The following is a 21,100-nucleotide window of genomic DNA, read 5'->3' as shown; positions in this document are numbered from 1 at the left end:
TCGTTCCCAACTTTGGTTCCTGTATATACATAAACAACGATGTTTAAATGATTTATCTGACTTATAAAAAAATTTTAAGAAACATATCTGACTTATATGATAAATTATGAAAGATACTATTATCATAATATTATTGTTTTGTATTGGACAACTAATTTTTTGGAGACTTATTTAGGATATTACTCTTTTTTTTTTGTCCAAGTTAGATATATTCCATTTCATAAAATATAATAAATGAATACATAGTTTGGGTCCAGATAGGACTACCACAAACCTAAAAGAGGGGTATCCACAAAACACATGATAAGAAAACACACTAAAGAAAAGGAATGAGAATTTAATGAAGTAGCATTGAAGAGGAGTTAATTGGAGTGAGTTTTTTGGTACTGTTCACAGAAGGAGGAGGAGATCAGAGAAGGAGGCTTGCTTCTCAAAGATTCGAAGATTGCGGTCTTGCCATAGTTTCCAGGTGATTGTGGCTATCAATGTTTGCTATCATCTCTAGTGGGGTCTTCGCTTTGTGTCCTCGCTCATTCTATGCCACCACCGCTAGAATTCGACGACGTCATCACCATCCATCGTAGCAGTGATATTAGCTTGGCTTCACACCTTCTTATCAAAAGGGCATCCGATTAGACAATGGCTTACTATTTCTTCCAACTTTTCACACCTAGGGCAGAAATCTTCGATTGTCGGGAATCTGTTCTTCAACTAATGGCGCACCGGTAGACCGTTTTGGCAAACTTTCCATAGCAAAACTCTCACTTTGGGTGGACACAATGGCGGAGCCACATAGTGGGAAAAGGGGCAATGACCCTTCTAATTTTAATTTTTTACATGTAAATTATATGTAAATTTCAGTTTAGTCCCACTTAAAATTTTATTTAGTCTTGTTTTATTGTGTAAATATTTTTTGTCCCCTTTAATATTTCATCTAGCTCCACCCCTGGGTGGACATTGAAGATCCCAAATGGAGGATACACTCTACATTGCTCAGGGAGGTGTTCGATTGGGAGATGGAACAGCTGGAAGGCAACCTTGTATTCGGTGGAGACCGAATAATACCCGTTCTTCTCATGCTTCCAGGTAATGTAATCTTCTCCTTTTCTTTTAATTTCCGTTTGTAGTATTGTTGTTATTATGTCTGTCTGAAAATTGTCTCTAATTAGTTCTGTTCTCCATGATCTATTATTGTCTATGAGTTGATTGACCCACTGTAACTCTGGTTTTGGGCCTCTTGTTTGGTGAGTTGAGATAGCATTAAAATTTTTTAGCCAAAAATCCTCATAGTGAATCTAGTTACCTCTACCAACCCTCTAAATTAGACCTTTTTCTAGGATTTTTCTTTCTTCTAACAGACTTCTCTAGACCCATGATGGATTGTATCCTGTTGAAGCTTTTAGAAAGTTGGAATACCTAAAATATCTGCTTTTATATATTCTGCTGAGTAGTGAATTAGGTTTTTTAAGAATTCTCTAGCCCTATTTTGCTAGCATAGCTATATTAAAGGCCTTTAGATCTTTAAACCCTATTCCACTTTACATCTTATCCCTGTAGACAATGTCCCATCTTATCCATTACAGTTTCCTTTTATTTTCCCGCTGTCCCCACCAGTACCTCATAAGATGCCTCTGAATTTCTTCTAGGAGTGAGTCAGGAAGTCGAAAATAGCTCAGATTGTATATTGGAATAGCAGTGGCCACTGCTTTAATCAATACCTCCCGCCTACTAACCAAAAGCAAGGACCTATTCCATGTCTGTAACTTCCATTCCACCTTGTATAGCTAAAAGTTTGTTTTTTGGATATGTGAATAACTGCCGGCAGCATAAGATATTTATTCTGGTTACCCACATGAGGACTATGGAGTATTTATGATAAGGTGTCGCGGTTCTGTATAGTAGTATTTCTGCTGAAGAAGAGGGAAGATTTGTTAAGATTAATGGTCTGACCACTTAGTTCGCTATAGGTATTCAACGCTTCAATCATCTTCTGACATTCAGTAGCGTTTACTTCATAAAAAATGATAGAGTTATCTGCAAAGAATAAGTGGCTGATTGTTAGACATCTATTATTCGGTCTTAATCCCGTGAAATCACCTCTTTGTCCTCCTTTGTGGAGCAGTTGGGAAATCCCTTCTACACAAATTAGGAAAAGATAGGGGAAAAGAGGATCGTCTGGTCTCAATCCCCTACATGGCTTAAAGAAACCATGTGGTTGACCATCCACAATAATAGAGTCGGACACTGATGTAACACACTCCTTTATCCAATCAATTTATTTTTTTATGTAAAAGTCCAGTTTCTTCATTATCTCCCAAACAAAACACCACTCTACTCTATCATACGCCTTACTCATGTCTAATTTCAATGCTATTTTCTGATTCCCATAGCTTTTATTTTTGAGAAAATGCATTAGCTCACGAGCAATCAATATGTTGTCACTTATTAATCTACCCTTAATGAAAGCACTTTGATTGTCACTGATTATCTTAGAAAGAATTCCTTGCATATGATGAACTAGAATCTTAGAAATTACCTTATAGAAGACCGGGCTTAGACTGATGGGTTTAATTTGACTCATAGAATCTGTATTTGGCACCTTAGGAATTAAGCAAATTTGAGTATAGTTCAGAGCCCGAAGCATTTTGCCTCTTTAAAAGAAGCTCCACACCGCCTCAACTAAGTCCTTCTTAATGATTTTCTAGTAGTGCTGAAAGAACTTAGCTGTGAAGCCATCGTCTCCCGGTGCAGAGGAAGGATTTATAGAAAATGTGACCTTTTTTATCTCTTCTTCTAAGAATCTTCTAGTTAATCTTCAATTCATTTCAGCGTCCACTGTAGTTTCCATATTAAGCAATTCTTGAGCTGTTGATCATGGGTTTGAAGTGTTGAACAATTGTTGATAATACTCAATTGCAGTCAGAGCAATACAGTTTGGGTCTGAGTGGCTGGTACCCGAATTATCAGTCAGCCTATGAATTTTGTTCTTTCTGCTTTGACTTTGGAATTTTTCATGAAAATACTTGGTGTTTTGATCCCTCCCCCCCCCCCCCCATTTTAACCATTGAACACGAGACTTTTTTCTTCCAATAGCGCTCCTCATTCATGTATGTCTCTTCCAGTTCAACTTCTTTTTGAAGAATCTTTAGCTTATCTGCTTCTACCCCTTTTTCTTTTTCCACTTCCAGGTCTTTTTGCAACTCTTTAATCATCTCTTTGGTATTACTAGTGGTTGATCATTACCAATTGACAATCAAATGCCTAAAAGTCTTGAGCTTGCTGAAAAAATTGAACATTGGGGACCCTTTTACTTGAACTTGCCATGCCTATTTCACAAGGTTCATAAGTTCTTCACTCTCACACTATCTTTCTTGAAATCGAAATCGTCTCTTTAATTTTCTACCATCAACTTCTGACAATAGCAGCAGGGGGCGGTGATCCAAACATGTATCTTCTAAGTGGATAACTGTAGCATTCGAGTAGGCTGATCTGAGTGAATGAGATACTAGAGCTCTATCCAGTTGTTCTCTAATGAGGTTCCCTTCAAATTGTCTATTACTCCAAGTGTACTTGCTGCCCTGATAGCCTAGATCTACCAATTTCCCATCATTGATAAAATTGTTGAAGTCATTGACTGAAGATGCTGATTTCATTCTTCCTCCTTCTTTCTCGTAAAAAGCTGAGATTATGTTAAAGTCACCTATCACTAGAAAATGATTGTTGTCTCCAACTCTTATTTTGGTGATTCTATTGAATTGTTCAACTCTATTCTGTTCGGCTATATGCAGATGCACTGCCACCACATCCCATATTTGTTGGTTAGTCTGGTCTGTCCAGCAAAATTGAATAAAGAAACCCTCACTATTCATAACTGTCACATCCACTGTTTCTTTCCATGTCAACACTAGTTCTCTAGCACTCTCTCTTAGGTCCATACAATGACATTGTTTGAAACCTGTTTTGCTACAATGAGCTCGAATAATCAAAGTAATATTTTTGGTTTCACATAAAAACATTACCTCGGAAAAATAGGATCTACAAATCCCTTGCATGCTTATATTAAACATTTTTTAAATTATAACAACAACAACAACAACAACAACAACAACAACAACAAAGCCTTGTCCCACTAGGTAGGATCGGTTACATGAATCAAATGACGCCATTGAGCTCTATCATGTATCAAGTCTATAGAGAGATCATTTACATGTAGATCTCGTTTGACCACCTCATAGATGGTTTTCTTAGGTCTTCCTCTGCCTTTCTCCCCTTGTCCATCTTCCATCTCATCCACCCTCTTGACTGGGTGTTCTGTCAGTCTTCTTCTCACATGTTCGAATCACCTGAGAGGCGATTCTACCATATTTTCCATAATAGATGCTACTCCAACTCTCTCTCTCTCTCTCTCTCTCTCTCTCTCTCTTATATCTTCATTCCTTATTCTATCCAATCGCGTATGACCACTTATCCATCTCAATATCTTCATCTCTGCTACACTTAACTTATGTTTGTGCTCCCGTTTGGCCGCCTAACACTCTGTACCATAAAACATAGCCGGTCTGATAGTAGTGCAATAGAATTTACCTTTAAGTTTTAAAGGCACTTTTTGTCACATATAAAATTAGATGCACTCTGCCATTTTGACCAACCTGCTTGGATCATATGATTTACATCCTGTTCAATCTCTCCATTATTCTGTATGATGCACCCAAGATACTTAAAACTCTTAACTTTTCGTAGGATGTTATCTCCAATCTTCACCTCTATATTAGGGTTTTTCCTTCGCAGGCCGAACTTACATTCCATATATTCCGTCTTATTACAGCTTATGCGCAGACCATACACTTCTAGAGCTTCTCTCCATAACTCCAACTTCTTATTTAGGTCTTTTCTTGACTCTCCTATAAGGATGATATCATCGGCAAAAAGCATGCACCATGGTACAGGCTTTTGGATATGCTCTGTGGGTACTTTTAAGACTAATGTGAAAAGGTATGGACTTAAGGATGATTCTTGGTGTAATCCTATACCAATAAGAAATTTCTCTATTACACCATCTTGAGTTTTCACACTAGCTGTAGCTCTATCATACATGTCTTTAATTGCCCGAATATATGCGATCCTTACTCTCTTGTTTTTCTAAAATCTTCCATAAGACCTCCCTTGGTACCCTATCGTACGCTTTTTCCAAATCAATAAACACCATATGTAGATCCTTTTTATTACTACGATACCTCTCTATCATCCTTCTTAACAGGTATATCGTTTCAGTGGTGGATTTGCCTGGTATGAAACCAAATTGATTCTCTGTTACTTGTGTCTCTTGTCTCAGTCTCTGTTCTTTCACCCTTTCCCATAACTTCATGGTATGGCTTATGAGCTTGATCCCTCTATAGTTTTTGCAACTTTGTATATCCCCTTTACTCATATAGATAGGTACCAAGGTGATCTTTCTCCACTTATCTGGCATCTTCTTAGACCTTAAAAAGCTTGGTTAACCAACTGACGCATTTCTCTCCAAGGTCCTTCCAAACTTCAATTGAGATATTATCGGGTCCTACTGTCCTACCATTTTTCATCCGCTTTAGAGCCTCTTTTACTTCGAAGTCTCTAATCCTTCGATAGTATTCGAAGTTTTGATCTTCTTCCCTCGTGCATAACCGACCAAGGCTCGGAAGAGTCTTCTGTCTTTCATTAAATAACTCATAGAAGTAGCTCTTTCACCTTTCATTGATCTTCTCCTCTTGAACTAACACCTCCTCGTCTTTATTCTTTATGCACTTAACCTGATCGAAGTCTCTCGTTCTTCTTTCACGGTTCTTTGCGATTCTATATATACTTTTTTCTCCTTCTTTCGTGCCTAAGAATTGGTAGAGACCCTCATATGCTCTTGTTCTTGCTTCGCTTACAGCCACTTTTGTTTCTTTCTTAGCCGCTTTATATTTTTCCAATTATCTGCATTGCGGCACAAAGACCACTCTTTAAAGCACACGCTTTTTGCTTTTATCTTTTCTTATACACTCGCATTCCACCACCAGGACTCCTTGTCTCTTGGTCCTATCCCTCTAAATTCACCAAAATTTTCTTTTGCTGTTCTTCTAATAATTTCTATCATCTCTCTTCACATCTTCTCTGCGCTTCCGTTCCCATCCCACTTTGCCTCTTCTTCTACCCGTCTTAGGAAGCTTCTTTGTTCCTCACCTTTCATCTGTCACCACCTCGTCCTTGGATTTTTCATATGATGTCTTTTCCTCAACTTTTGCTCAACGCAAAAATTCATGACAAGCATCCTATGTTGTGTTGTTAAACTCTCTCCTGGAATAATTTTACAATTAATGCAAAATTTTCGGTCAACTCTCCTTAACAAGAAGAAGTCGATTTGAGAACTTGTTATGTCACTCTTATAGGTTATAAGATGTTCGTCTCTCTTTTTAAAACATGTATTTGCGATGAGGAGATCAAAGGTTGAGAAAAAGTTCAAAATAGTTTTACCCTCGGTATTGACTACCCCAAAACTATGACCTCCATGAATACTTCTATACCCAGTCACTTCTCTTTGAACATGACCATTTAAATCTTCTCCTAAAACAATCTTATCTCCCGAAGGTATGTCTTAGACCAAACTCTCGAGATCCTTCCAAAATCTTATCTTGTGTTGCTCTTCCGAACCCATTTGTGGTGCATAGGCGCTAATCACATGAAAAGTACTTCCTTCCACCACAAGTTTGATATAGATGATCCGATCTCCCCACCCTCTTGACATCCACTACGTCTTTCTTCCACTGCTTATCCACGATAATACCTACCACATTCCTATTCTTCACCTTTTCCGTAGTATCTAACTCCCTAGCATTCGCACCAACTCATTTTGTTTCTTGTAGGCACATGATGTTAATCTTTTTCCTTGTCATGGTATCGACCCCCTCCATAGATTTTTCTGTTAGAGTGCCTATGTTCCATGTCCCAAATCTTAACTTTCTGTCGCCCCGACTTTTATCTTTTTCTTTGTGAACTAACTTATTTACCCTCGTCCGTTCACGAAAACGCAAGAACCCTCGATGTCGCGGCTCTTACTCATTTGACATTGTACATGAGTCATACAGCGCATTGCTTCCGGACAACGATCTAGCTTTAGCGCAATAACATCTTTGATCCATGTCATGAAGATTCGACTAAGTTGTTATGTTGGCTGTCGAAGACCTAACACAACCCTCCTTTATTCGGATTTGGGACTGACTCTGTACGGCAAGTATAATATAGTTAGAATTTTTAAAATTAGATATATTAAAATTATATTAATACACAAAAAAAGAACTAAAAAAGCAATCCAGCAAGAACGTTAGTAATAAAGGGTAAATTATTTTTTATAAATTAAATGCATTATTGTGTGATTATCTAATGTCTACTATTATACAAATTTAATATTCAAGGAGTTACTTGAGCAAATGATTTGATGGGTGAGAATCCGTATGGCAGTGACTCTTTTGATTGGTGAGGCCGTGAGGGTGGTGCTTGTCAAGAGAGACTGACAAAAGCAATCATTCAACTCAAGTTCCATACTTCATAAAAGAAGATTCATCCCCTAAAAACAAAAACAAAAAGGTGATGTTTCAAATTAAATCTTAATTTTCCAAATCCAAAAACAAACAAAAAAGAGACATAAATTTCGTATCCAAACGTTAAGTATGTGGAATTTGTGGAATCTATAATAAGAGTTAGAATACCAATACAATAGGAATATAGATTAATAGCAATGTATGTCCATCTTTGAAGCTTATGATTACTGTACGAATAAAGTAGTTGAGGGATAATATTAGTGTGAGAATTTAGTATTTAAAAATACATATTCTGTCGAATTTTTTAAAAGTGGCACGTGATAAATCTATTAGCGATCAAGAAAATTAAATAGAAATATAGATCTTTTTCTATAATGATCAAGTCTTAATTATAAAAAATTTAAACATTAATAGAGGCTTTTACAATAATAAAAGCCAACCGTCAATATAAATTCACCACATAAAATTCTAATAATATGGACAAATTGATCAAGATATGTATCATGAAATCGTTCAATCCAAGCAATCTAATCACACACTCAGGGTTAGGGATGACAACATGCAATTTAATCGCAGGTATGTAAATTGTGGATGTTAAATTAAAGATTTCTCACTAAATGCAAAATATCTTTAACTATTAAAAAGAAGATCTTAATAATTTAATATATTTTTTTTAACATAAAAATCAGTTCTATTTTAAATTATCATCAAGTTATATAATAATATTACATCTTTTTTATAATCCGGATAGGATTGGATACCCGCGGATTAAAAACAGATAAGATTATGATTGAGATATTCTTAACCCACAAACAAAATATGATTGAGTTTATATAAAAATCTCAATTTGCAGGTAAGATCAGAATTGGATCCAAACTCTATCCTACTCTACTTACCCATTGTGAGCCTTACTCAAGATTCGCTGACTTCAATTGTGGTAACAAACTTTGAAATTGTCAAAATCCGAGTTTCACCATTTGAACTTCCCTCGACACCTATTAACAAAAAGGAACTAGAGTTTATTATTAGTCAATTTTATCAAATGATCAAGTTGTAGGAGTTAGAGACTAGGGCTCAATTTGGGTAAAAAATAAATGGTTATATTAAAAGTAACTTATAAATAAGTTATTTTGTATTTGAGTTTTTAGTTCTAAAAATGCGTATTTAAAAAAAATGTGATTAAAAAACATTTTATTATGAAAGAAGTAATTTTTTTAACTTTTCTATAAGCTCTTAATAGCTTTTTAAAAAATTACAATTTAGTTTTGAAAATTACACCAAACATTAATACTATTATTTTTCATAAGTCAAAAACTCACAAAAATTACTTTTGAAACTTTTCAAATGGGTCTAATTTCAATTATGGATTTTTTTTGTCTAACACAACTTTTCGGGTAGTTTTTGGTGATTTCCCTTTTATATTTTTGATAAAAAAAATTAGAGTAAATATTAAGATTAAACAGAATGAGGGGATATCATTTTTAGTTAAAAAATAGAGTGGAATGCTATTTTGCAAAATCTTGAGGATCAGTTGTGTCATTTACACTTTTTTTTTTGGTAAAGAACCATGAAAAGTGATTATGGACCAATGGGGCTCTTAACTCTCAAGTTCCACCCCGCTATAACTTGGTTAACACGTAACACCACCACCTCTGTCCCCACTTTTATTTTATTAGCCACGATATCCATTGAAGATGACAAATAAAATGCTCAATTTTATTACAATACATACAAATCAATGCATACCCTTCTAATCAACCAATTTGAATATCCTTCCATGGATAGAGCCAGTTTTTCATCAGCTAAGCCACAACTTCTGAATGCCATCCCATCAAAAACTGAACATGATCACATCTACCGGTTCCAGAGTTTCCATTGAAATTCACAGGCGTAACTTAATTTTCTCAGACCATTTAAAGATGTCGGAATACACTTGATCGCCTTGCAGATCTTCTCCTTTGGCCCCTGCCGCCACCCTTATAACATCCTCAATCAATGCAAAATTTCCCATTATATCAACATGGGCACCACTTTGTGTCCCCCTGCCTTCTAGAAAGTTTGCTGGAGGAGAATGCTCATATTCTCTAATGTAAGTCTTAATCCCAAAAGGGTTGAATCTGGTTTTCCCGCGCCAACCTTTCGCGCACATGAAGCCCGTGCTTAGAACCGGCACGGTCTCATCACCATCGACAGTATAGACTCCACCCTTCAGACAGCTAGCTTCATCAGGACCTTCTGCTGTGGTATCTATTTCAAACGGAATGTAGCACTCAGCATAGGGAGATAACTTGTAAATATAGGCTCTTTCTGTTGGTAAGCCTACTCCATACATGGAGAAGATTTCCATGTCTGGAGCATTTGGTAGTCTGCATAAAGATTTGAAATATTAGAATAGCAAAAGGTAGAGCATCCGATTGGGAGGGTGGATAAGATGGAAGATAGATGTTGAAAATTGTTTTAGTCTAGACCCCATATGTTAAGTAAGATGCAGTCAAGAGTCAACCAATAATAATTATTCAAGTAATACCACGAAGAAGCTAATTTATTTTGGAATGGTACCACCAAACACCAAATTCAGAAATGTGTATAACAAATTAGTTCCTAAATGATATTTAATTAGTCCACAGTACTCTAATGATGAACGATGTTATTACTATTGAATTTGGTTAGTGTTAACAAAAGACATTTTAGGGACTAATTTGCTTGCAAATTGATCTCTTAAGGACTAATTTGTCAATGTATATAGTTTGGGATTTAGCTAAAGAATGTCATAAGAACATTGGTTGAGACTGTTAAAATAGAAGGCTATTTTACACTTTCTATGCATGATAAATGTGCTCAATGCATTGAAAACTTTAAAAAATTATGTTTTCTATTAAAATTTCATATTTGTGGTATCCTTAACAAGTGTATTAAATTATCAACATTTTGATCTTTTGGGGACCAAATTGATGATTCTTCCAAACAATCATAACTCAATAATGTGGAGCGACAAAACTACTTACTTTGTCTCCAAGGGGTTTGACCAATATTTGTAGTGTTGATATTTAGGATCATCCAAGTTGTCAGCAATTCCATAAGAGAAATGTGCACTTCCACGGGCCATCATTTTTGGAGCAACAAATTGAAGCAGGTCTATAATTGAGCTAGCTGTGTAAACTTTATGTTCAGCGACAGCTCTTACTCCCTCAACTCCCATGTCATGATATTCGGTCCACACATCGCGACAAGAGGTATTTGCAACGCTATGACCCTTAATGGCACCCTGTTAACAAGAAACTTTGTATTAACTATACAGATACTGTCTGGAAAAGTGTAAATCACCATTTTAGCCCTTGAAAGAAAGATTAATTTGTTAACAAATTAGTTTCATTTGTAGTCTTAAATACGAATATTGATTTGCTAACAAAAGGGGTTCTCACTTTGGATGGATTTTTCATGTGGAGCTAATCATTCAAGTACAAGAAGATAATATCAATCTTTGACGGATCATTTTCTTAGCAAACTAATCTTTTTCATATCAAAATATTAGACTGAATAAGATAATAATAACAAGTTAGCAACAAGAAATCTGAACAAACAAACAAGGCTATAGAAATTCCAAGATTCCTTATTAATTATCAAAACTTTAGAAATAGGCTCACTCGAAAGTCAGTCATCTCAATCTCAGTGGAAGGTGCCTCTGCCACATCTCTGCCAAATGATATCATTCTTCCATAGTTAACATTTGTTTTATTTGTTTCTTGGCCTGTTAACTGAGTATTGTTAGAGTTTTGCTTTCTCTCGCTAGGGGTATAGCCTTCCTCTGGTGACCAATCAAGACCACCCCATATAGTTTCCCCGCCTCTTGGTATCATTGACATAGTTGAGTCCCAAGTGCGAGTCATCCTCATTACATGTTGCAAGGTTTGAAGGCGAAAAAGATCATTATCTAAAAACCCCGGTGCAAGCGCCCTTGAACATGAGAAGAGAACAAAATTTCATCATGATATTTAACAGTTTGGCCGGCCAGAAAGATTAAAGCACTATAGCATGAACATGAGAAAAGACATAAGTTCTAAATGTGGACATGAATATTTCCTTAAAAAATCTGTAATTAAAAGAAGAAGTTCTAAAGAGGGGAGAGAAGAAATATCTAAGCTGGTTTTGTAGGATATGAGGATAGGACATTGTTTCAAAATAGTAGGATAAGATATGGTTATAGCATAACATACGAAATTGACAATATAAAATAAAATATAAATAAGTATCAGTGCATCAAAGTGAAATGATCACCGTATTGTTAGTTAGTAAGTGACTTTACCTGGCAACAGCAATATCCCTGGCTTCAGCTGAGAAAAGACCTGCTATAGCCTTGGGAACACCTAAAAATGGTCCACCAATGTTTACAACTGCCTTTATATATTTGGAACACCAATCTGATCCACCCCCACCACCCATTGGTGCCGGTGCTTCCACCCACTTCATAAAATGAAGAAAGTATAATACACCCATTGAATGTGGAAGAATAACTGCCTTGTTCCCACCATTAGTAGCAACCATAAGTTCTATATTGCTTTTTATCCGACTTAGTGCTCGATCACGCACCTGACCAGTTAGTTTATCAATAAAAAAATATAGGCGCATAATCAATGAATTTCCTTGTGTTACACAACACTACAGACAGATAACTTGTTTTTGAGTTAAGTGTTGGAGGGAAAGGGAAGACAGAGAGGGTTTGAAGAAGAACTGAAACTTCACTTTACACTTCAATCCCTTGCCTTCCCTCCCTTTACTTCCAAAATTAAAAGTTACATAAACCCCCAGCAATACCTCAGTGTTCTGAAATGATATTCTCCAATCATATGCAGCCATGTACATGCTTTTCTCTTCATAACCAATGTGAGCCAAGTTAGCAATTAGGACTGCCCAAACGAAATATCCAGGGGCAAAGTAATCAGCAGCTACAAGTCCAGAGACAGGCCTCACTCTTATGCCAGGTGGATCTAATCCTGTTTCATTGTCGAGCGACATGTGCTCCGCCCAGCATGAAGGTCTAGAAAAAATTCATAAAATAAATAAAATATGTAATTTCTTGGCTATATATGGTGACTTAGAAGTATCAAAAGTGCACGTCAAGTTGTGCATGTTAAGAGAGAACTAATTGCTTGTAAGAAGTTAAATTTTGAAAACTATCTAATACTTAATATACATACTTGATACACTAAAGTAAAACAAAAGAACATTTGAAATGCAATTTTTTGTCATTTGGGGTAATTGGAGAGACGAGCAAAACTTGCACTTCTGTAATATTCAATTCCATCAAAAGATTACTTCAGTAGTTAAAAGTAGGTTATGTATGCAAATTTGTATGCTTTTTGAGAATGCATTCCAATAATTCTGGAACTTCCTATATCAGAAGTTCAATGGTTGACCATATTGCTGAATGGTTAAAACTTTTTGCAACATCTTTCAACCCATGTGTGCTCCAAAAATTATTTGTCTTTGTAAGGAATAGGAGTAATATCAAGACATGGTATACTTTCAAGACTAATATTCCTTCCCACCTACCCAATAAAGCCACTGAAATTCTTCCAATCAAGCACTCAGGATCATCAATTAACTGATCCAAACAAGTCCTTGCCGACCCTCAAAATCTGGTAATTAAATATGTCTCTTCCTAAATGATTCTTTGTGGCATACGCATAGCTAATGAAAGTTGAGGTACAAGGAAAGGCACCTGAAAATATCTGAATTCTTTGCAAGAGTTTGAACTAAGAAGTTTAAAGGAAAAACAGTGACCTGATGGTACATTATTTAACAGGACACAAATCTTGAAAGCACACTTATATTTGGATGAAAAGTTAATTAAAATAAATATAATTTAATATAAAAAAGAAAAACCAGCAACCACCACCTTCAAAGGGAAAAGTTTAATCATCTTAAGGCAATTTCCTAATCAGTCAATAAGACCATAAAAGGAAAATTCCCTTTTAATTCCTTTGTTCATTGACTGATTTCACCAACAACAGAAATAAAGTGACAAAATCCAAAAATCTGCATTGAAGTGACATGTTCAGTGAATATCTTACAATCCAAATATCATCAATGCTTAGATGTCTCCGATTATTTCAGTGTTACTTTCAATCAACATCCTCATCATTAATGGAAACAGAAAACAAAGAAGTACCATTAACATTGTCTTGTTTTCTTGATTCTGACTAACCCTCCCAGCATCTGTTGTAAGAATGACCCGTCCCTCATAAAAGGACCTCTCATCAATTACTTTCCACAACCAAACCATGTTATATATATCATTAACCACCTACCCAAAAAAAAAAAGTCACATCCACAACCACAAACAAGGATTGAAATCCTCTTGCACTGTCTTTCCATTCTCTCTCCAATTAAGAATGGATGTTGTAGTCAATAATAATGGATAAAAATTTGTTCACTGGACTCATCAGTCATGTACCTAAATTGCTCACTCATTTATACATAAAGTTCTCCATTAGTTACCTATATAAGTATGACTGTTAGACATAAAACAACTCTTAAGTCAGCTTAATCTGTTCCGAAAAACATGGTCATGTCAACCTGTGCCCTTGAAAAGAGCATGCCTAAATAACATTTAGTTAGCTCACTCATCCACTTAAACAAGTGTCTAAGGTTCGAATCTCATCTTGTATATGTAGCAATCCGTTGGCTTGTCAGACCGGTGGATACCATAAGAAACCAATAAATAAATAAATAACACTTGTGAAAACAGCACTCCAAAGATTTTATTACTAGCAAAACAACAAAAACTTCTTTCAGCAATGTCAGCTGGTGTCAACTGTGTGACAAAGTAATTACCAAAAGAATGAAACTACCTTATTTTGTCACGGATGCTATTTTGGTAGTTCACTCACAGATCATTTAAAAAAAAAAAGCCAAAAACCAATACTTTCTCAACCCAAATTCCAAATAACTATGCTATTTATAAACAAAAAGTTAGGTATTGAAATATAAAACACAAAATAAAAGTGCGCCTGAAAATAAAAATTACCTCCTGTAGACTTCTCCAAAGGTGCCACCCCACAAGCGTTTCCTGAAGAGTCCTTCAGCACACTGATGTCCCTCCCAGAGCTCAAGCCCACCGGTGACGATACCGGGCACGAACACCACCGGATGCTTTGCCGTGAGCCCCTCCTTCTTCAGCTTCACCCCCGGCGGGTCCGGCAACGGCCCCGTGATCGCTTCCGTCACATACTGCGGCAGCGAAGCCGGCATCAGCTTGTACAAGAACAGCATCAACCACCACACCGTGCAAATGCACCCTACGAACCAGCAACAGCTATCGATGCAGGACCACTTCCTCTTCTTCTCTTGTTTCTCCTTGTTCTTCTCATCTTTCATCTTCTTCTTCTTCTTGTTCTTATCATTGTCATCTTCTCCGTGTTCTTTTTCTTCTTCTTCTTCTTTGTTGTTCTCTTCGGCTTGAATCTCTTTGCTCTGAGCTTCCGATCCTCTTCTCCGTCGAACTGAAGACATTTTCTTACTACCAAACTCGTTTCTAGCCCAGAGCTTTCTCGAGAAAATTTATCACTTATTTTCTTATTTTCCTTTTTTTCTTTTGTTTCAATTTCCCTTTTCAGAGTATAGAAAATTAGAAACGGATGAGATTGCGTTATTCTTCTCTGAAGTTGAATTTTCAGCAGAAATTAGTTTAAATAATAATAAAAGAAATATGAAGAAACCGTTTGGTAAGCTTGGTCAACTCTGTAAGGAGAAACGGTTTAATTATTTTTCAGAGAACTTGAGCGGGGTATTGAAGCAGAGATTGAAGTAGCGTGTTTGGTGGTTAGAGCATCGTTGAATTAGTGAAGGGAAAGTGGTCACAAATTATTTGTGTTTTATTCTTTTATTTATTGTTTTTTAAAAAACGCTAGTTGTATCTACCATTAAAATTAATTATTATGTATTTATATATAAATATGTATATTATTTAATTTATTTTTAATATATATTTTATATTAATAATTAATTTAAATATACATGTAATATTGTTGATTTTTTTATTTTTTTTTTAAGCGAGCAGAATAGAAAAATAAAAATATATTATTATCGTGAAGCTGGGAAGGAGTGGTCATTGGCTGCGCCAACTGACAACACAGAATCTATTTCTCGAATCCAAAGTTTGACAACCTGGCAAGATTTCATTGGTTATTTGATGATAATTTAATTTAATTTTTTAATAAAATACATATTAAAATATAAAATATATATTAAAAATAAATTAAATATAATATATATTTATAAATAAATAATTAATTTTAATATACGCATAATATTTTTATATACAAAATATACATATGAAACTGTTTAAGTATTTAACAAGAGATTAGAGATTTATGGTTTAAGAAGAGCAATAAACATAAAATTTCTTACTATAACATTTATTAGTCATATTATTTTACTAAATCAAAATTAATAAATTTTATTAAATAATTAGAATATGAATTAATGAATTATACATAAATTTTCTTTTCACTGTTTCATTTCTTTCTAAAAAATTATAAATTCTTTCAAAAGTTATAAATATTTTAAACCAAAAATATTAACAAATTTTTACATAAATTATTAATTTTTATGTCTATTATCTGTTTTTATTTTAAATTTTATTATATTTATAATTCAATGTACTTAGATGTAACTTATTTTAAAGTAACAAATAAACGTGAATATTCTAAATTTTGTAGTTTATATAAAAATAAGTGTTCTTTAACAATTAAAGATCTGCGTAACTTTTCGAAAGAAAAAAAAGAGCTGTTTAACAACTTTTATCATTTAAAAAAGATCATGCTCAAGTCCCAATTTTCAAATATTGAGAGAAAAGTAGAGTGAATTTCATACACACTAAGCCTAAATTTGGATAAATAGTTTAATTAAGTTATTTTTGAGAAAATAATTTAAATAATAAATAACTATGTTAAAAATAACTTGTAAATAAGTTATTTTGTATTTGAATTTTTAGCTTTAAAAATGTTTATTTTATAGAAATATGATAAAAAGTAGTAATATTTTGAGAAAAATCATTTTTTTAATTTTTCTATAAACTCCTAAATAGCTTCTTAAAAAGCCGCAATTTAATTTTAAAAATTACACTAAATATTAATTTACTACTTTTCATAAGTCAAAAACTCAAAAAAGTTACTTTTAAAGTTGTCCAAATAGCCCTTAAATTCTTTAAGATTATCACTTGTTGTAGAGCTCTTTCTTTGTCAACTAGTATTTCCGCTAAAATTATTGCAGCATGTGTTTCGCAATCTGTCGTGCAATGATTTTAGGTCCACAAATATAAATAAACAAATAAATAAATAAATAAATAAATAAATAAATAAATAAATAAATGTGATAAGACAAGAATGAATAAGAAATGTTTCTTCTAAATATTTTTTTATTTTTTAATTAATCTTACTAAAATATGATTTTACATTATATAAAATTTAATAAACATCCATTCTTAAATAAATTATCACTTAAATAAAGTGTCTGTATATACTATTAATGGTATAACAATTATTTAATATAACAGTAAATATTTATTAAACATTTTAAAATGATCAATGTAACATAGATTCACTCATCATATACATATCATATTAGAAATCTCTAATACGAGTTGTGAGATGGATCGAAAATTTGCGAGTCGAGATAGTTGTCGGATTGTCTGATTGGAGTGATGAGGGTGGGTGTCTGCAAAGACACTCTGACGCCTAAGTCAGAATAGATCTAAGAAGTATATGTGAGTGGAATGAATAACGTACCTGAAGGGGCCTCTAGCTCCCATTTATACAGCTGGTGGTAGTTATCTCATCTTATATTATCTGGCTAAAATAAGGGAGGTATTTGAATTCGAATGTTGGTTAGAGATTGTAGGGTCGGTTTGAGCCGTTAAAAGGAGGCCAAAACCCAGGTAAACGGATCCGTAACAGTTGCCCCCCGAAGCGAGAGAGTGATCATGCTCGGTCCCATCCCTGGAAATTGGTGTTTGTGTGATTTTCTTTCGTCTGGTTCTAGTGGGTTGACGGTGGTGCCCCTCTCTTTTTTAGGTATGACCTGGCGGAGAAGTGAGGGTGTTGGGGCTCCGTGGTCCCGGCCAATGGTGTTCTCCGAACGTATTACTGGGTGACCTTTGATTATGGGGAACACAGTCTAGGGTGATGGAGGCAGATCTCCAGCGGCTTCGCAATCAGGGGGCGATCTGTGGGGACGGCGATGCAGAGCATCAGTATGAGACCATGTTCTCGGGTGCTGACGACAGGGTTTGCTACATAAACCCCGACTCGCCCCGAGTTGCCGACTGGATGTAGGTGTATGAGTCGATGTTCACGTGGCTGGGGGTACGGCTCCCATTTTTGGAATTTGTCCAGGCACTGCTAAATCATTGTTCTATGGCGCTGCCTCTGCTGCACCCTAATAGCTGCCATTCGGACCTTCGTGTTGGTTTGCAAGTACTTGGAGCTTCCGGTGTGGGTTAATGTCTTTTTATTTTACTTTTTGTGTACCTTACCGACCAAGGAGGGGAAGAACAAAAAGGGATATGTGTCGTTTAGGGCCCAGCCTAACCGATATATATTTGACTTGTTTGAGGATTCTTTTCACGGGTTCAAGAGCGAGTATTTTAAGGTGCGTCTTGCTTGAGGGCACTACCCTTTCTGGTTGACCTTGGAGGGAAAATGTCGTTTCGCGACGTATTAGAATTTTGGGGTTGGGGCATCGTACTTGACACGGGTTACCTATGATGCGTTGTCTCCGGAAAATAAGAACATCGTCAATGTTCTATGGTCGATATTCGGAGAGCATCTGTTGAATCCCCGGGACGTCATGGGTGATCCGGCGACGTGTCGAACTTACATCGGTTTGTGTTTTAGCTGCTTTCTTTCTTGGTAGTTTTGTTTTCTGAGTTTGAGACTTATGCTGCTTTTTTCTTTTGTATTTTTTAGTTCAAATAGCCTGGGATTGACGAATTTGGCGAGGTTGAAGGCTGCCATCGCATAAGAGGAGGGCAAGGATTTGCCATCGATGCCTCAGTCTTGTCCTCAGGGAGATTCACGGACTATGTTACAGGACTTGGTTTCGGTCGGGGCGGGTGGCGTCACTTCATTGAGGATTGCTGTCGCCGAGGTCGAGGATGAGGTCGTGGTGGTTTCACCTGAGGTGGCCGGGAAGCGGAGGAAGACTACGGAGGGGAGTAGCGGAAGAAACGTGGAGGAGGAGGGGGCGATGCCTTCTGTATAGACCCGAGTTTTGATGCTCCGGCCTTCATAGATCAGCATCTCCTTCCCGTACGGAGGAATTTTTCCAGGACTACAACATCGCCTGTCAGGCAAAGTCGGTGTACCAGGCCCTCCTCCGTTCTGCCGTTATTGTCCGCAAGGCAGAACCGGTGCTGGCCCAAGTAGGGCTGCTAGACGGGAAGCTTCGCCAATCTCAGGCTGATGTTGGGAAGCTGAAAGAGAAGCTAGAGGCGGCAGAGACGGCTCATTTGAAAGCCATCAAAGACGCCGAGGATGCTGGGACTGAGCTCCTTCGTCTCTTTGAGGTTAAGACTTCGCTACTTACTCAACTAGTAGGCGAACAGAAGCGGGCTTCGGACACTGAGTTGCAGGCCGCCTCCCTGCTTGCCAAGGCAGAGGCTCTTCGGGTAGAGGTGCTAAAGCTGAAGAAAGACAAGGGGACGTTGCTAGAGGATGTTAAGGGCGCGATCTCGGCTACCGGGGAGATGATAAGGGCCCATGCTCTGGTCCTTTCTCTGGGTGTGAATGCATGCATGATGGGAGTGTTCAAGACCATCGAGGATTATCAGATTGTATATCTTGAGTGAATTTTCTTTGTAATTTTTCTTAAGTTTGTAGGCTGTTTCTTGGCATGACACTTTGTTTGTATGTAAGCCGTTTGTTCGGCCGCTACTTTTACTCGTTTATTTTGAAATTAATTAGGCCATTTTTTCAATTTTAAGAGTGTTTTATGGCCTCTTGGTGGGCCGTTTGTGTATTGCTGTCCTCTTGGTGGGCTGTGTTAGACACTTGCTCAGTTATAGATATCCGTGTATTTAGCCTCGGGGGTGATCAGTCCCCAGGGTTAGCCACGTTTGGTTCATGCAACCGGATATGGCAATGTGTTTGGAAGAAAAAAGGTGAATTTTATTTAAAGTGTGGGCCTCGTTAAAACCTCCCGGTGTAGGTAGGAAAGAGTACTCGGTAAAGAAACAATAAGACGGTAACAACTTAAAATGAAGAAAAAGATAAAAATAATAAAAAATAAAAAATGGAAAGAAAATGTGAACAACTTTGATCTCGACGTTTGGGAGGATGCTTCTACGTGTAGTAGCGCTGTAAGTTGGTGGCGTTCCAAGATCTTGGGAGTTTGGTCCTGTCTAATCGCTCGAGTTTGTACGCTCCTTTCTCGATTACCGCTTTGATCCAGTAGGGGCCCTCCCAGTTGGGTGTGAGCTTCCCTTCTCCGGGGGTGGGGGACGATGTCGTTTTGCCGTAAGACGAGTTCTCCTGCCCCAAAGTCCTGTCGCACCGTACTGCGATTGTATCTTAGGCTTATCCTCTGCTTTAGGGCTAGCTCCCATAGATATACTATACTCCTGACCTCGTCTGTGAGGTCTCACTCTGCTCCCTCATCGTGTCCTCCCACGGTTCTTCGTGGGCTGGGTTCCCCGACTTCTACCGGAATGATGGCTTCTAGGTCGTATGTTAGCCGAAAGATGGTCTTTCCGGTCGAGGTTTGGGGGGAGGTCCGGTACGACCAGAGGACGGATCTGAGCTCATTACCCCATAATCCTTTAGCCTCGTCAAGCCACTTCTTGATTCCTTTCACTATTATTTTGTTGGCCGCTTCTACTTGTCCATTTGTCTATGGATGCTTTACCGAACTGAACCATTAGGAGATGCTGAGTCCTTCCACGAATTCTTTGAACTGTTTGTCCATGAATTGGGTCCCGTTGTCCAAGATTACAATCTCTGGGATTCCAAATCGGGTTATAACGTGTCTCCAGAAGAACTTCCGGCATTGGGTGGCCGTGATGGAGGCCAAGGATTCGACCTCGATTCAATTAGTGTAGTAGTCGATGGCAATGATGAGGTATCGAAGCTGCCCGGGAGCCATGCAGAAGGGACCAACGAGGTCGATTTCCCGGGTTTCGAATGGCCGATTTATCGTTATGACGCTCAGTTGATGAGGGGTGACCTAGTGGAAGTCAGCGTGAATTTGGCACTTGTCGCAATTTTTGAGCAGTTAAAGGGAGTCTTTAATAATGGAAGGCCAAAATTACCCTGCTTGGATAACCTTCTGGGCCAGGGTATTTCCCCCCACATGGTGGCTGCAACATCCTTCATGAATTTCACGAAGTACGTAGTCCATGTCGCCAAATTCTATGCATTTAAAGAGGGGTTGTGAGAGTCCGCGCTCGTATAATTGTTCTGCTATTGTGTTGTAGTTTATGGGTTCCCACTATAAGCATTTTGCTTCCTTGGAATCCTCGGGTAATGTTCCGTTCGTGAGGTATTGGA

The 21,100-nt window shown here is 37.0% G+C and overlaps 1 protein-coding gene across 1 annotated transcript; it reads right to left on the bottom strand.

Moving 5' to 3' along the window:
- Nucleotides 1-9,186: 9,186 nt before the first annotated feature.
- Nucleotides 9,187-15,474, bottom strand: LOC107618017 (phospholipid:diacylglycerol acyltransferase 1). Its single transcript, XM_016319940.3, has 6 exons — nt 14,584-15,474; nt 12,369-12,591; nt 11,860-12,143; nt 11,201-11,510; nt 10,562-10,821; nt 9,187-9,922 (listed from the first exon to the last, which is right to left on the bottom strand). Exons 1-6 carry the CDS (start codon nt 15,066-15,068, stop codon nt 9,439-9,441), a joined length of 2,046 nt encoding a protein of 681 aa, XP_016175426.1. The 5' UTR covers nt 15,069-15,474; the 3' UTR covers nt 9,187-9,438.
- Between the last annotated feature and the right edge of the window lie 5,626 nt (nt 15,475-21,100).

The sequence above is a fragment of the Arachis ipaensis genome, chromosome B9 (assembly GCF_059453495.1).
Source record: "Arachis ipaensis isolate K30076 ecotype BB chromosome B9, ASM5945349v1, whole genome shotgun sequence".
NCBI classification, from domain to species: domain Eukaryota; kingdom Viridiplantae; phylum Streptophyta; class Magnoliopsida; order Fabales; family Fabaceae; genus Arachis; species Arachis ipaensis.
The sequence above is the reverse complement of the archived record's forward strand: the minus strand, read 5'-3'. Positions and strand labels throughout refer to the sequence as shown.

Excerpts from the sequence above, each read along its gene's own strand:
- LOC107618017 (XM_016319940.3), bottom strand. The coding sequence starts at position 15,068 with ATGTCTTCAGTTCGACGGAGAAGAGGATCGGAAGCTCAGAGCAAAGAG. Across the intron at positions 12,144-12,368 it reads TATCATTTCAGAACACTGAG|GTGCGTGATCGAGCACTAAG; the intron begins GTATTGCTGGGG and ends CTAACTGGTCAG. Across the intron at positions 10,822-11,200 it reads TTGAGATGACTGACTTTCGA|GGTGCCATTAAGGGTCATAG; the intron begins GTGAGCCTATTT and ends TCTTGTTAACAG.